General features: G+C 38.6%; 1 protein-coding gene across 1 annotated transcript in view; it reads right to left on the bottom strand.

The window, feature by feature from the left end:
• Positions 1-4,150, bottom strand: part of plpp4 (phospholipid phosphatase 4) — a 176,602-nt gene extending 172,452 nt beyond the window's left edge. Inside the window, exon 1 of the mRNA XM_020933594.1 lies at positions 4,065-4,150. Coding sequence (XP_020789253.1) covers positions 4,065-4,150 — 86 coding nt within the window. The remainder of the gene's footprint in view (positions 1-4,064) is intronic.
• Between the last annotated feature and the right edge of the window lie 11,728 nt (positions 4,151-15,878).

Below are 15,878 nucleotides of genomic sequence, written 5' to 3'. Positions count from 1 at the left end.
TTCGCCTAGCCCGAGTTATTTTTAGAACATAACCCCCGTGATAAATTAGGGACCACTGTACACATCTGTTTCTCCTGGTCAGCCATGATCACACACTTTACTTCAACAAGATACTATATATAGTCACGAACAGCGATAATGGCCATGATTGACAGGCGAATCAACCAACCAGAGAAAGGCACAGTTGATTTATGTCACAACAGCAGAGGAGTGAGAAACAGTGTAGATTACAGCAGTATCAACAAGCAAAGCACTAAACTCTCTGACTTTCTTCCTGAATGATACAAGGATATTCCACAGGGCTAAGGGCTGCCAGCATGCCACCTGTCAGCATAGCGCTCTCTGTTGTGCTGAAGTCTAACTAATTCTGATGTAATGTTCTGTAGAGTGTAGTTTTTCAAAGCTGTTCAAGAATGTCTTACAGTGGTAAACTCAGAAATTTACAGTTTAAGATCTAGAAAAAAATCAAATCTAAAAATGACTTCAGTCTCTTTGTATACAAGGATATTTGATATTTGATTGCATTTGAGAGACCCCTGATTAATAATTTGATCAAACTGTATCAAAATTTAACTGTTGTACTTCATTTCATGGTCTGATATCAAACAGAAAGTAGTTTAGTTTAGTTATTTAATGAGACAGGGACAGTGCATAATGTAAATTAACCTTAACAGAAAAGGTGCATTGGGCCAGGTTGAAGCACCAGTGATAATTTCCTCCTGTAGTCCCTGAGAAGGTGGATGTTATAGTCCAATGAGATTCGTTTGGTCTTCCAACAATTATATGTTATTGGGTTCTTTTTCCAGACCAAGAGTTTGTTTTCATACCTGACTGCTCACTAGCGCTCTTCCTCAGAAAACCACATTATGGACTGGGACAGAGCAAACATCACTGGGACAAAGGAAAACAAAAAACGACGCTGGACTAAAGAGGCAATCGAAATGAAAACGGAAATGTGCCTGCGGGATGATAAACCAGGATGAAGGGGGCTTTTTTACTCTCACACACCTGGGATACTGTCCCGAGGAAGTCAGACTGCAGATGGCGCTGTCATCCTGCCTCCACCGGTAGGAAGACAACGACAGAACCTGTATAAATCAGCTGACCGGACACATCACAGCTACATCACTTGACCACTCTGAGGGAGGTTGATGTTATAGTTCATAAAATCAAACATACAAAGAGAATGTCTTTATAATGTCCGGAGCATCAAAACAATTCTGTATCATCATTTGTGATAGAAATTTACATTGTGGAAAGACTTCTCTCAATCTGTCTTTGTGTAAATTAATGTGATTTCTACCTGAGACCCAGACCAGTCAATAACCTGTGTAAAGGCTCAGCAGACACAACTGTCTCCTCCTTCAGGAAGCCCTTTGTTGTCTTACCTGTCCTCAGCTGTATGTTAATTTAGCACTAGCCTCTGAAACAAAAGTCACTCTGCTTTGATATGTATGTAAATTGTATTTCTGTATAAATACTCAGAGCTCAAATGCTCTTGGGCAGATACTGGGGAAGATACTTGGAAGATGGGGCAAGATGTGGTAGGGACATACTGCTGGTGGAGAGAGGCTGTTGGGCTCTGGCCCTGTCCATATCTGCTGTAACAAGAATAAAACTGTGTCTATATTCCAAAAACTCATCAGGCTTCACAAATGGATTCATTATTTATCTTCAAGAAATACATAATTTTTTCTACAACACATTCACATCCAGTTCTCTCAGCACCTTTAAATCATCGTCCTTATCAAAATCACCATTCAATTCATTCACTCCAGAACATCACTCTCTCCAGACACTTATCAGTCCACATTATGGGCACAGGTTTGGTTTGAAAGGAGCCACTGTTTCGCCAGACAGGCTAGTACTGGGGACAAATAACATCCCTGACTATAAAAACAGTTTCAACAATGACATCGCACTCACAATGTACTGTATATAACTCACATTTCTAATCACTCTCAATATTTCACATGATGCCTCATGGCACCACGTCACTTTAAAAGCCTTTAAATTTGTCATAAATAATTCAATATTTACTCCAAAATTCCTCTGAAAGTTCTGTTTGTTTGTAATCATCTCCCAAAATGCTGCCGCCAAATGTGTTTACTGAAATGTGAGCTGTGGGAGAGTGGGCAGACGCAGAACCACTCCAATGTAAAAACATTAAATCAGCCTCAACTGTCTCCACCACAGACTGAACCATCTACAGACAGGGAGCGATTCCAAGAGAGATGCTGCAAAGGTGAGTCATTTTACAAAGCAACACCCCGAGGTTCTTTTTCATATGGCACTGAGCAGAAAATCAATAAATGACACAATAGTGATGCAAACCAGGCTTATCTCCTGCAGGACATGCAAACAATAAATAATTCATCCTCCGTTGTGTTGAACCTAACCTGCTTACAAAGTGTTAGCAGATTCCCTAAGCCACATTTAATCACGTACAATCTGTATACTTTTAAACGAGGTATTCCCAGAGTACACAAAGCACAACGAACCGCAGGGTGAAGAGCTGCCAGCGGTGTCAGATCCAGCATGCCACCTGTTAGAACTGCGCTCTCCCTGGTGCTGAAGTCTGATTCTGATGTAATGTTTTGTAGCGTGTAGTTTTTCAAAGCTGTTCAAGAATGTCTAACAACAGTAGACATGTCAGAAATGTACAGGTCAAAATCTAGACAAAAGGAAATCCGAAAATGTCACCCATCTATTCCAGCGTTATATTTCATCATTGTTAATCGTAATGTAATGCCAGTTTACAACCTATTTATATTCGTAGAGTCTAGAGTGAGCCAAAGAATCCATAAAGACAGAAAACTGGCTATGTAAGATGTCTAAAGCTGCTAACGTAGCGCTCTCTGGTGCTGAATAATATCTAGTAGGTCGCATTTATTACACTCTAGGATATGATGTCATGATTTCCGATGGAGGGGCAGGGGCCAATATAACTCTGTGTTAGGTTGCCAGATACTATTACACACTTAAACTAGTACCAAAATTAAATACTCATTCAAGCAAGTATTGATATTGACTGAAAAAAAATCACATAACTGGAAACAATTTGACATTTCCTGGACAATTTCCTCTTGAATTTGATCAGAACTAGTATAAAAACAGATAATAATAAACAAATTCTATTATTCTGAGCTGAAAATCACAATATTTTCTAAAACTTTTAAAATAATCATTTGGGTATCTAAATCAGTACCGAGTATCAAATCTGTATCAAAATCACAACACTTCTCTACGGGAGATCCCTTGTTAGTGAAAAAACTCTCCATACAGAAAATCTACACATGTTGAACCACATCATTATTTGTAGGATCCACAAACTAAAGTCACTCCAACTGGCAAGAATCATGTATTTGTGATTAAAAATACCATTACTTTATAATAATTCAGCTGCTGACAGAAGATACTGAACATTGTGCTAGTTTCTGATTTATTTCGATAGGTAATTGCAAAGATATTAGTTGTAAACCAGGTCAAAATATCTGGATTTTCAATAAAACCAGCTCTCCATTTCAATTTTAAAGTATGGTCAATCTAATCTTGGGGTGTCACGTGAGCCATGTGAGTGTCTTAAATCCCCCCAAACATTTCAAGCACTATTTGCTGGAAACAATCTCAATGAATCACACTTTTACATTTCGTAATATCTTCCTCCTCGACACTGTTTTGCCTACCTTGCTTAGAAAGTGTGACTTGTGACTGGGGCTTTTCCGATGGATTTTTACAGGGGATCTTCCCATGGACTGAGCCCACCTAAGCACTTCAGATCCGCGGGGCTAAATGCTGTGAATTGTGTCTGATCCTACAACCTGTTAGCGCTGTCCGTGGTGCTGAACCGTGTCCACTGAAGCGTAACCTGTTAACGCGGAGCTGTCCGTGGTGCTGAACTAAACCGGACTCCGCTACCTGTTCATTCAGCACCACTCCGCGGCAAACGAGCAACGTACAACCTCTCCACGATCACTACGAGCGCACATGGCTGAGTAAATAAGCGTATTCAAAGAGAAAATGTAGTCATGCGTTATAGGAAGGGAGAGAGATTTTGGACTTACACAAAAACTCCAAAAAGCAGAACCCGGATCCCAATCTCCAGAGCCAGTTGTCGCACGTTTTTCCTGCGATCCGGTGGCGCGTTCATGATTCCCAGATAATCCGTGAGAGCGTCTTGGCTGTAATCACTTTGAGACTGTTCACTTTGTAATCCACTACACACAGCGGCGGGGAGAGAGCGGGGTCCTTCATTCACACATGCCGCGCGCCTCCATCGTTCCTCGGTCACCTGAAGCGTCTCTCCCCGGTCAGCTCCTCTCCACCTCTCCGTGTGATCCGATCCCCGCGGGTTCTTTGATTTATTGCAACTCTGTCAGCCGCGGCTCTGCCCTCGGGAAGTCTGCCTCATTGACTTGAGCGATGTCTTTCAGCGGAGTTGGGCAAAGAAAGAGAGAGCGAGAAAAAAAAAGAAAGAAAGCGAATTCAAGGTCTGAGCAGCGCGGAGAAAGTGAGAAGCAAAGAGCAAAGTAAAGGCGAAGACTTTGAGCTCCGCCGCGCGCTTAAGAAGACCCCTCTCTCTCCGCCCCCTCCCTCTCTCCAAGGTTTCACTTTGTACAGTCACGTGACCAACGACAGCACAAAAAAAATTACAAATACCTGCATTTTTGTCGAAATGAAACGAGGCTTTTCTAATTATAGGTTCTTGTTTCTCATAGCCAGATAAAAAATAAGGAGTCTGATTCAAAGACTTCTTTTTATGTAGCTATTGAAATGATAAATTGAGTACTCTTGAGTGTATTTATTTCCCAAGAATGAAAATCAATAGCCCTTCACGTCATGACTGAGCACCCTCCCTTATGCCACAGCTAAGTAATAATTATCTGGGATATGAAATTATTTATTCTAATTTGTTTATTAATTCAACATCAGTCAATTATACTGAATATATCTACATTAATCACTAAGATGAGGTGATATTTGAAGGCCAGTACAAAAAATACACAAAGATGCTAAATTGTGATTTAAAGAATAATTAATACAAGATCAAATTAAATGTATTGAAGTGGATAAGCGATGTAAATGTGCTGCTATTAAAGGAGCCATATCATGTTATTTTCTGATCTCTGTTATGATGTTGTTTTCTCGTCACAAATATACTTGGAGTTGCGTTTTGTTTCATTCACACATGTTTAACACAGAAACCCTGCACATTTAGGTTATTTTGTTAAACTGAAACACTCTGTTCCACCTTGTGATGTCATGTGATAATACAGAAAATGATTCGCTGTGTTTTTTAACTCCATGCACCTTCACTAGAATCATTTGGATGATTTCAGTCTGACTAAAGGTAAAGGCAGCTGGGCTGGGTCAAGCAGAAGTAAACAGCAAGGCCAAAAATTCAAGTTAATGCATCTGATATAAAAATGTATTGAACAGATACATATGTGCTCTAGTTTATGAAACTGTTTACTTTTTTCTGTACTGTTTTTGGTTCTAAAGTTACATATGTTTTAAACAGACCATGTATGCAACATAGAACAAAAATTATTTCCCAAATTTCAAAGATCTGCAAATCATGTAAATAAATGGATGTATTTCATCATATCTTGTGTTATTCGATCTTTGAACTGTTGATGAAGGTACATGATTAAAAAAAAAAAAAGTATTTAAAATGATCAAAATTTGCTTGGAAGGACTGACATATTTTGCAGAAATAGTTACTTTTCATTTTGAAGTAATATTAAAGTATTCAGAAGAAAAAAGCTGACAAATTATGCAAAATCATGAACCTTCTACTTGCTTGCACAATTTTCCCTCTGTTACTTTTCCCTCCATTACCATGACCTTCTTAATAAAAAATTTCATTACTCAAAAAGTAAGAGGTTTTTTAAACCTAATCTTGTACCATATGGTAGAAAACTATATGAAACAAATATTCAAACCAGTTTGTTAAGGATATGTAAGTGAGAACCACTAGTTATCACTGTTTGTATTTATTGCCTCAAAAGTGCTGCATATTTCATTTCCTCCCTTATCGACATGAGTTTTAAAAATTTTTGTCAAGAACTTGAAATAATATCGCAGGTTTAACTTTACCCTGTTGGAGTGTTAACTCTTTCCTACATTCTGATACTTTACTTATTTCAATAGTCCCTCTAGTTTCTGAATAAGAGCTATTTGAATATGAAAAATCTGCCCCTGTTTCCCTCTGTTACCACTTGACCGGACCCAGCTGTAACTTCAGTCAATTCACTCATTTCCATTTTATTTTTTCCACAATTTTAAATTACAATCCCACGCAGCACACATTTATTCATATATGTAAATATGTTCATGCAATTGACATATATATTGTGTATGCTCATATGTGTTAAGTGTGAAAAAACATGGACTTCCAAGGGAGCTGGGAAGCTTGTGTATACAGGGTCCATCACCACAGCGTGATTAATTTAATGTCAACAAATGGCTTGACAGGTTCAATTGCAACCACAGACAAGACAATACATTGATAATAATGATAATAACAAATGCAAAAGGTAAAAAAAGAAAACTACTGCTTCATGACGTCACAAGATATTCACACAGCTGCAGGTATGTTTTTGGGGCAACAAGATTTTAATGTGGCTAAAAGTAAAAGAGTAAATTGTGCGCAATATAAGACCTTTAAAACTAAATTAGAAGCAGAAAGTGGATAGACTAAGTAAACGTGCTGCTATTAAACACATGCACCTCACATTCATCACAATATGCTTCTTGTTAGAGTGAGACAGCAGCATCGCTCGTTTGTCACTGCGGAGGAGCTGGGTCCCGTTTGTGGAGTGGACATGTGTCTTCATCTGTGTACCTGCCTGCTTGTTGACAGCTCGTCCCAGGGCAGATGTGGCGGCGTGGAGTGGGTTATTAAGCCCTGCGCTGTCAGTGGTGAGAGTGTGCATTCTCAGCACACAGGTCTGTAAAGGAGGGTCCGAGGAGACATGTCTGACATTGGGTTGTCACTGTGAACTATCAGAGCTCAGTCTGTTTGTGCTGACGTGAACGCAGAGCACCGCTGGGATGTTACAGATGTTATAGGTGAGGTGTACATTATGAATGAACAAAGACACTGCATATTCGATTACTTTTTTAAGTTTTAAAGTGGCTGAAAACCTAAATTGTGCACATTTTCTGAGCAAATCCGACCGGTAAACCTATAATATCAACTATATGCTGTAAAAATATATGATTGGAATACAGTATATGCTAAAGATGAGTGCAGAGAAACATGGAGGCATTCTAAAAATAAATGTTATGAAAATTTCTTAGTAATTTAACTCAAATTAACTGGCTAACGAAGGTTTTAACTTGACAGATAAAATGTTTAACTGCTTCTGGTGAGTAAACTAATGAAAATATAGTCAAAAAATAGAACGATTGAAGCAAATTCTGCAAATTACACAAATTAGAGAGTGACAGGGTGAATTATTCCTCTATTTCTAATGTTTGAGATGACTCCTATTGATTATGTCATTAATTTGAGCCAAAAAACTCAACTACACAGTCATAGTTATCCAATATGCTGGCATGAATTTTAATGTAAGCAGAATTGAAATAGCAGTGTTATGTAATCTGTGTACCATTCGTTCTTCAAAATAAAACCAAAAATAAGAAAATGGAAAAAAAAAAAAAATTCTTCATGATTTGTCTCCATAACCTAAACGAAAAAACTGATAATGATTTGCTTTTTCAGCTTTTGATTTTGTGTTTAAATTAATAATGGAAAAAACTGATAACGGTCGTTTCCAGTTTCCGTGACTTAAACTGCGATGTCGGGTTTTTGCACCGCATACGGACTGAACCAGGACTGAACCAGGACTGAACCAGGAGTGTCGGGACAGGCCTGGAGGTAGACTAATCAGGACTGAGACCAGACTAGACCAGGACCAGGCTGGGACGGGACTGAGACCAGGACTGAGACCGGGACCAGACCGGAACCAGGACTAGGACTGAACCAGGACTGATCCCAGGACTAAAACAAGACTAAACCAGGACTAAACCAGGTCTAAACCAGAACTGAACCAGGACTAAACCAGATCCCGGTGTCAGTCCCGGGCTGGTCCTGGTCTGGTTCCGGTCTCAGTCTCGGGCTCAGTCAAACACAAAATTGAAAACTGAAAAAACTAATCCTTATCCATTTTTTTCATTTTGGTTTTGGAAACAAATAATGAAGAAAATTGTTGTGTTTTTGTTTTCTTATTTTTGGTTTTATTTTGAAAAACTAATGATACACAGATTTTATATAATTACATTTAACACCTTATGCTCATGTCGTAGTAGCCACAGAGAAAACAGTAAAAACAGGATTTCTGCTGTACAAGAATACATTTTGTTACTCCATTTTGAAACTGTTTACTTCTCTGCATGTTCCTCTTACTGACATGGCTCATATCTTATTTAACAACACTAGTAAGTTGTTTAATCCCAGTATTCATGTAGAGAGTTCCTGCTATCTACAATAATTAATCCCGCTTGTTTATGTAGCTGTGGAGTTGTGCAGTGACTGGCTTGAGGCTGTATAAGAAAAGTGTTTGGCAGCCGTAACCTCGCTGGCTCACTGCACTAACGCCAACACACAACTCATCTCAACAAGGTCAAATATATGAGCAGAATAATACTTAAGCCACAAACTACACAGAAAAGGCGAGACATTTTGTGCTGGAGGGTTCCTCAAGAGTCTCACCAGGGTCATTGGAAACACGTTTATTAAGATTACTACCGCACGGATATATGGGTTAAGTATGTACTCTGTATGTAATGATGTTTCAATATAGAAATCAATATAGAAATAGAGATAAGTATGAGACTAATGGTTCCTGGCAGAGCTACACAACAGCTGCTTTTTTTTATACGTCCTATATTATGCACAATTGTTATAGTGTTACCTCATTAAAAACATACTTGGAATTGTGTTTTGTTTCTTTTGTTTGTTTGATTAACTCTTTCTCATTAGTCTGTCTACATCTCCAAAGCTCTAAATGCTCTGTTCCACCTTGTGATGTCATTGGTAAGTCATGTATGGTAGTTTTCAAGTTAACAGTGGTCTTTTACAGTTTGTTCAGTAAAGACTGGCAATTCTAGGGTTGAAACTCAGCCTAAATATGCAGGGATTGTGTGTTAAACATGTGTGAATTAAACAAAATATGTGTGAATGAAACAAAACACAACACCAGGAAGGAAACATTATAACCCATATGGAAAAGGTATAAACAAATCATACACCATTTTAACATGTTTTATCTGAATCTTATATATGATTATATGACAGTGAAAACAGTTACAAGATCTTTGGTAAATATGTGCAGCATGAAACATATAAAACTTTGTAACCTGCAAGGGCTGAATATGACACTAATCCAACATACAATATCCTCACAAGTGTTGGAGAAAGGGGGATTTTTATTCTACAAAATCCTAATTATTACAAAGGTCTATATTGACTTGTAATATTCAAAAAAGCAGCTATACACTTATGTTTTTCTCACAAGCCTCAACTGAAAAGAGGTCATATCAGTTACAAGTACCAAGGTACCAGAGTACTTGAAACTGTCCTCAATATCTGCTATTGTTGTCTTTGTGATAAGCAGCTGGTTGGCTCAACTGGTAAGTCATTGGCCTTTGACATGGATGACCTGGGTTTAAATCCCCCCCTCCCCTCCCTTTTTTTAACTGCAACATATAATTAAAGAATAGAAACATTACATGGAACATACAAAGAAAATGTAGTTTATCATGCACATTACCTGTAAATGTCATGCAAAATGTTCATGTTATCTCTACTTGTTTTTCATAATATAGTTGTATGAGAAAAAATGCAAAAGGGGCCACTTTCAGGAGTAAACCATACATGGCACATATTAACCTTATATAAAGATTTACTACAAAGACAGTGGTACATTCTTATATTTTTTTCCCCAGTTTTTTTCCATATGGGAACATAGATCAGAAAACAGTGTAATATGGGCCCTTAAAACAACAAGATCATGGTTTAGAAGCAAAAGTAGAATTAGATTAGATCAGATAGTTGATGCAAATTGCCAGATACTCACGAATAAAATATATCAAAGGATTAAAATTAAAACAGCTGGACTTGCTTAGCAAAATGTCAGCTTTTAATCTAAGCAAGTCCAGATATTTAATCCTAACAGATATTTTTGTGAATAAGATATGAAAATATATTGCATACATAATTCATTTAACCAATTTCATTTTACTAATCCTTGCTAGGTGCCCATAACCATGAAACCCTGGGCACAGCACTGCGGTTGCTCACTGCTCCTGAAAGATTGCCCCAGCGACAGCGAGGAATGGGTGAGCGGAGAATGAATTTTCTTGTGGGAAAGAAAGTCTACCTTAACCTTTTAGTAGACCACCCTTATCCTGACCATTACACTGAAATCATATACATATAAAAATGTCTCTTTGGTTACATTTTGTTAAAGAGCCCATCTTCTATCATCATCTATTTTCTGATCTATGTTAAAATGCTGTTTCCTCATCACACATCTTCCTGGAGTTGTGAGTTGTTTTATTCACATATGTTTAACACACAAACCATTCATATTTAGGGTCAATCTGATGCTGCTTCACATCTAGACTTAAAATGGTCAATAAAAATGTGGTTCAATTTACCTGAACAATGAACAGTTAAGTTTTAAAATGATGTTTAACTGTCTACTGTTTTCCAGTCAGGTTTTAGAGCCCACCACAGCACTGAGACTGCGCTTATCAAGGTGACAAATGACATCCGCTTGAACACTGATGCAGGCAAAGTCTCAGTCTTGATCCTGTTAGATCTGAGTGCTGCTTTTGACACTGTCGATCATGGGATCCTCTTACAGAGACTAGAGGACTGGGTGGGCATCTCTGGTACTGTACTAAACTGGTTCAAATCCTATCTAGAAGACAGGAAGTATTTTGTTGAAATTGGAAACTGTGTCTCAGATGACATGGCCCTGACCTGTGGGGTGCCTCAGGGGTCAATCCTGGGCCCCCTGTTGTTCAATCTCTACATGCTGCCATTAGGCCAGTTAATAAGCAGCAATAATGTGTCCTACCACAATTATGCAGATGACACTCAGATCTACGTCTCTCTGGCAGCAGGAGACTATGGACCAGTGGACTCACTTTGGTCACTGCATCCAACAGATCAGTGTGTGGATGCAAAACAACTTTCTCCAGCTAAACTCTGACAAGACTGAAGTCATAGTGTTTGGTCCACAGAAACAAAGGGACAGTGTCAGCAGTCACCTCCAGTCTCTCTCTCTAAAACCTTCAAATCAGGCAAGAAATCTAGGGGTAATAATGGACTCAGACTTGAACTTTAACAGCCACATCAAATCAATAACATCCGCAGCCTTTTACCATCTAAAAAACATAGCAAAAATCAAAGGTTTACTGTCTAAAGCAGACTTGGAGAAACTTATCCATGCATTTGTCTCCAGTAGGTTAGACTACTGTAATGGTCTGCTCACTGGTCTCTCCAAACGAGCTGTGAGACGCTGCAGAACATCCAGAACATCCAGAACGCTGCAGCTCGGGTCCTTACTCGAACTAGGAAGTACGAGCACATAAGTCCTGTGCTCAGGTCTCTGCACTGGCTTCCTGTGCCTCAGAGAATAGACTTTAAAACAGCTCTGCTTGTGTACAAGTCTCTCCATGGCTGAGCACCAAAGTACATCTGTGACATGTTAGTGTCATATGAACCATCTCGCACTCTGAGGACCTCAGGGACCGGCCTCCTGCTGGTGCCCAGAGTCAGGACTAAACAAGGGGAGTCAGCGTTTCAGGTTCATGCAGCTAAAACCTGCAACAGTCTGAACATGTGAGACAGACTCTTCTGTGACGCTGTTTAAATCCAGGCTCAAAACATTTCTGTTTAACTGTGCATATAACTGAAAGGTTTTCATTCTGCACTCTTCTCTCCAATTTATGTCTCTCTTTTTTAATTTTAATCTTCATGATTATTTATGTTTTGATTTGTTTTTATTATGATTTTAATGTATTTCTTATTCTGTAAAGCACTTTGAATTACTTTGTGTACGAATTGTGCTATACAAATAAACTTGCCTTGCCTTGCCTAACAGTTCAGTGTGGATATTATGCACGTCACATTTGTCTAATAGCCTGTTATAAACAAAAACAGTTAAAAACAGTCAGCAATATTCCTATTTTCACTATCATGTGTTAAAAAATGTCCCACCAAAATGATCTGACAGGCAAAGTGTGAAAAGTAAAGCAATCCTGTCTTTTCAATAGGTGTTGTTCATCACCCTGATATGGAAGAGAGCACTCCAGCTCTGCTGACAACTCTTCTCGTATAAAGTCACTGTAAGTATCACTCCCTTTTTGCATTTCTATCAGAAAAAGGTAGACCAGTGAACACTGAAGTGTGTTTGTTTTCTGGTGTCCCTCAGATTGCTTTGGTGCTGCACCTCTTGAGGCAGCGGCAGGAGGACCTGCTGTTCTCTGCTGTCACTACTGACCACATGACCAGGGCAGTGCAGGAGCGGGGAAAGAGGTCCATCCATGTTCAGATGTGGGATGTTGAAATGGGGGGTAAAGATGAAGAAGCCAGACCTCTACTGAATTTGGTAAGATGTTCAATCTTTAAATCCAGTCTTGTGACAGTCCTATGCACAGACTGTTCTCTTTGTCTCAGACTTGGGATTTTATGAACACGCTAAAAATGGGAGACACTACGTTTGAGGCAAGGCGGCTCCTCGTGTGTCCTTAAGACACCCCGAGAGCTTTCTGTAGGTCACACACAATGTTAATTATCACATCTGTTAGAAATGAATGTTCAGCTCATTTGACTTTGTTTCTGTCCCCCAGAGACACAGTTTGTTCGCTGGCTCAGGGGTTTTCTGACTCTTTGCGTGAGCAGACAGTGGAGTAACCACTGACCTGATGGTAGAAGAAATCTGCGCTCTTTTCCTTCTGAAACCGAGGAGCATGAAGACCCCAGCACAGACCTGAAGTCTGCTACCCTCTTCTTCCTCCTCCTGAGGACATCATTCAAAATGCCTCAGCGAAACCAACACAGTGGAACCCAGTGCACACACGCCCACACTCACCTTTCTAGGACTCAAGACCCAGCACTGGTGGAGCTCACATTCCAATAGATCCCCATATTGCCCATACATTAAACAGCTAGTGCAACATTTTGGTGTGACACGTCACCATGTTTTATACAAAATATGTCATTGTGCTATTAAACTATTTCTTCTCCTGCCTTTTTATCTGCACAATAATAGGTACATAATTACAGTTTACCATTTCAGTGCACCATTAGGTCCCCATCAGGGGAACAACTAGACATCATGAATGTTAATTTAGTGACTTGCTATTAATGTAGTTTGAATAACCTCTTTAACTATTTTGTGATTCACAGCAGTTCATCCAGAAAGGTCCCCAATTATTAAATCAGGGTTTTAAGGTTTTACAGCACTAAATTAATGCATCAGTAATCTTTTTTAACATTAACAAATTAACCAAACAGTCCTCCATATGGCCAACACTTTTTTTTATTAATAAAAAAAAAAAACATTACAAATCACTAAATAATACACAAACTCATTGCAGTGGTTTAGTACATTATGTATGTCCCAGAGTGCACCGGCCCCACTGACCTCTATTTATGGCTTGACTACTGCCTGTAACATTTTAGTTTGATTCTCAGCTCTCCCCTGGCAGAACTGCGAGCGTCATAAACAAAACAAGAACTAATTCATCATTTTAATACTTTGTTAATACCTCAATTTTAGGTAGAGCACATAATAATGAAAATGGAAACAGATTTTGCACCGTTTCTTCCCTTTCTTTATTTTTTTTTTCGATTTTACATTGGGTTCATCAGTGGATTGTCTACAATAACATATACTGATTTGACTTGGAGGAGGGGAGGGCCAATGAGACAGAGGAATTCATTTACTGGTTACTGGAGATATTCAACTATATACATACATATTCATATATATTCACATATATTCAAGTATAATGTACAAACTGTATTAACTTTTCCATTTATGCTCAAATCTCTCTCTCTTATTTATTTATTATTATTTGTATTAATTAGCAAAGATTGTGTTAGTTGCACTTAGAAATGACAATTCAGGAGGTATTTCAGAAAACGGAACAGACAAACAATGAACATTTCCAAAAATATTTCAGTAACACTTTAAAATAAGGTTCCTTAATAAAGTATTTATAAGGCATTAATAAGCACTTGTTATTTGTTATTTCACTATTAATAAGTCATTAACAACAAAACAAGTGTGAGCTTTAATAAGCTGCTTATAATATTATTATCAACAAACCAAGTGATTGATGGGTTGTATTCAAGCCCTTTTAATAAACAGGTTTCATTTGCTTATAACAGAAGACGGGTTCATGAATACTTTCACAAAGACTTTATCACTGTAAAGTTTATGAAATGGTTCTGTAGTTCCCTAAAGCGAGGACTCCTTTTGTAACCATGAATAATCATAGTATCAAAATGGATCTTTTTATCTGAAGCAGAGGTAAGCCTCAACAAACAAGCCTGTTAATAAAGCACACAGTGTACTTTTGTAACAACACCGTGTATGGAATGTAGGCGAGGGAGGAATTCAAACCACATCCAGAGAATCAGAAATCACAAAAGTCAAGTAGTAAACAAGAAAAGTGCATGCCAGTGACTGGTATCAAAAGTTAAAACTCAGTGAGCTCAAATTTTTCAGTGAAGACCCCAAGAAAAAATACTGAAAGACATCTCAGTAGCTCCACCGCAAAAATCTGTTTAAATGGGGACTAAAAGAAAATAATATAATAATAATAATATAATAATGATAGGACAGGAATAGGCATAATATAGGACAACACAATTAAATTAAACACAAATCCTTTTTACACACAATATTCTTCTCAAAATTCTTGTTCACATATTGTTCGGTCTAGTATCCCTGAAAAACCCAAAATAGACTGGTGCATGAATAGAGCATTGTGGGTAGGATTTCCTGACGACAGCACTGTCACCAGAGGTTTGTGGGTCGAGAGGTGGAACTAATCCATCTATGCAGGCATGTGGCTAAACACTGGGGCTGACATATGATATTACATTACACAGAGGCAGAGGAGGGCCCGGGCCTGGATAGTCCCTGGAGCGTTCAATAATCCAGCTATGAATCTGTCTCCAGTGGCCCAAACACAGACTGTGATGGAGCAGTAGCAAAGTGAACCTGAGGGCCACAAAAGCACACTTTATAGAGGCGCATGAATATTTGATACTCACTAAAACTTGTTTTCTTGCAATACCTGCTCTTCTCAAAGAAAGTAGTTCTCAAGAGATGGACTTGAGTAAAATCTTTATTAGAGTTCATTATTCAAGGAAGTAAACAGAATTAGCATCCAAATAAAAACGGAAACATAAAATGAAGTGGATCAAATTGTGCTGTTGGTGTTTCTGGACTTGCAAAATATACTAACAACCGACAGTACTTCAAATACAGTTACTATAAACTTACCAAATGGATTACAACTTTTGTAACTATGGCTACTCTTTCTAATTTTATGACTACTTCTCTTACTACTGCCAAGCCTAGGATCCAAAATACACACTTGTCCAATACTAAGGCTGAAAATCCCATTACACCCCTTGGCCCTACCCCTCTGTTTTGTCCATTCATGTGTAGGGGTGTCCCAGTTGCCGTTATGGCAGAGGGGTGGGGGAAAGTGGTAGCGCTGCATAACCCTCCAAACGAAGATTTTTCAGAGGCAAACTCCAAGTGGCGGGGTATGAGCAATTTCCCCGAATGCCTTGCGAATCACCGGCAAGATGGCTGCTACCATGACCACAGAGACCA

The sequence above is a fragment of the Boleophthalmus pectinirostris genome, unplaced genomic scaffold (assembly GCF_026225935.1).
Source record: "Boleophthalmus pectinirostris isolate CB_2022bp ecotype Guang Dong unplaced genomic scaffold, ASM2622593v1 HiC_scaffold_5, whole genome shotgun sequence".
NCBI classification, from domain to species: Eukaryota; Metazoa; Chordata; class Actinopteri; order Gobiiformes; family Gobiidae; genus Boleophthalmus; species Boleophthalmus pectinirostris.
The sequence above is the reverse complement of the archived record's forward strand: the minus strand, read 5'-3'. Positions and strand labels throughout refer to the sequence as shown.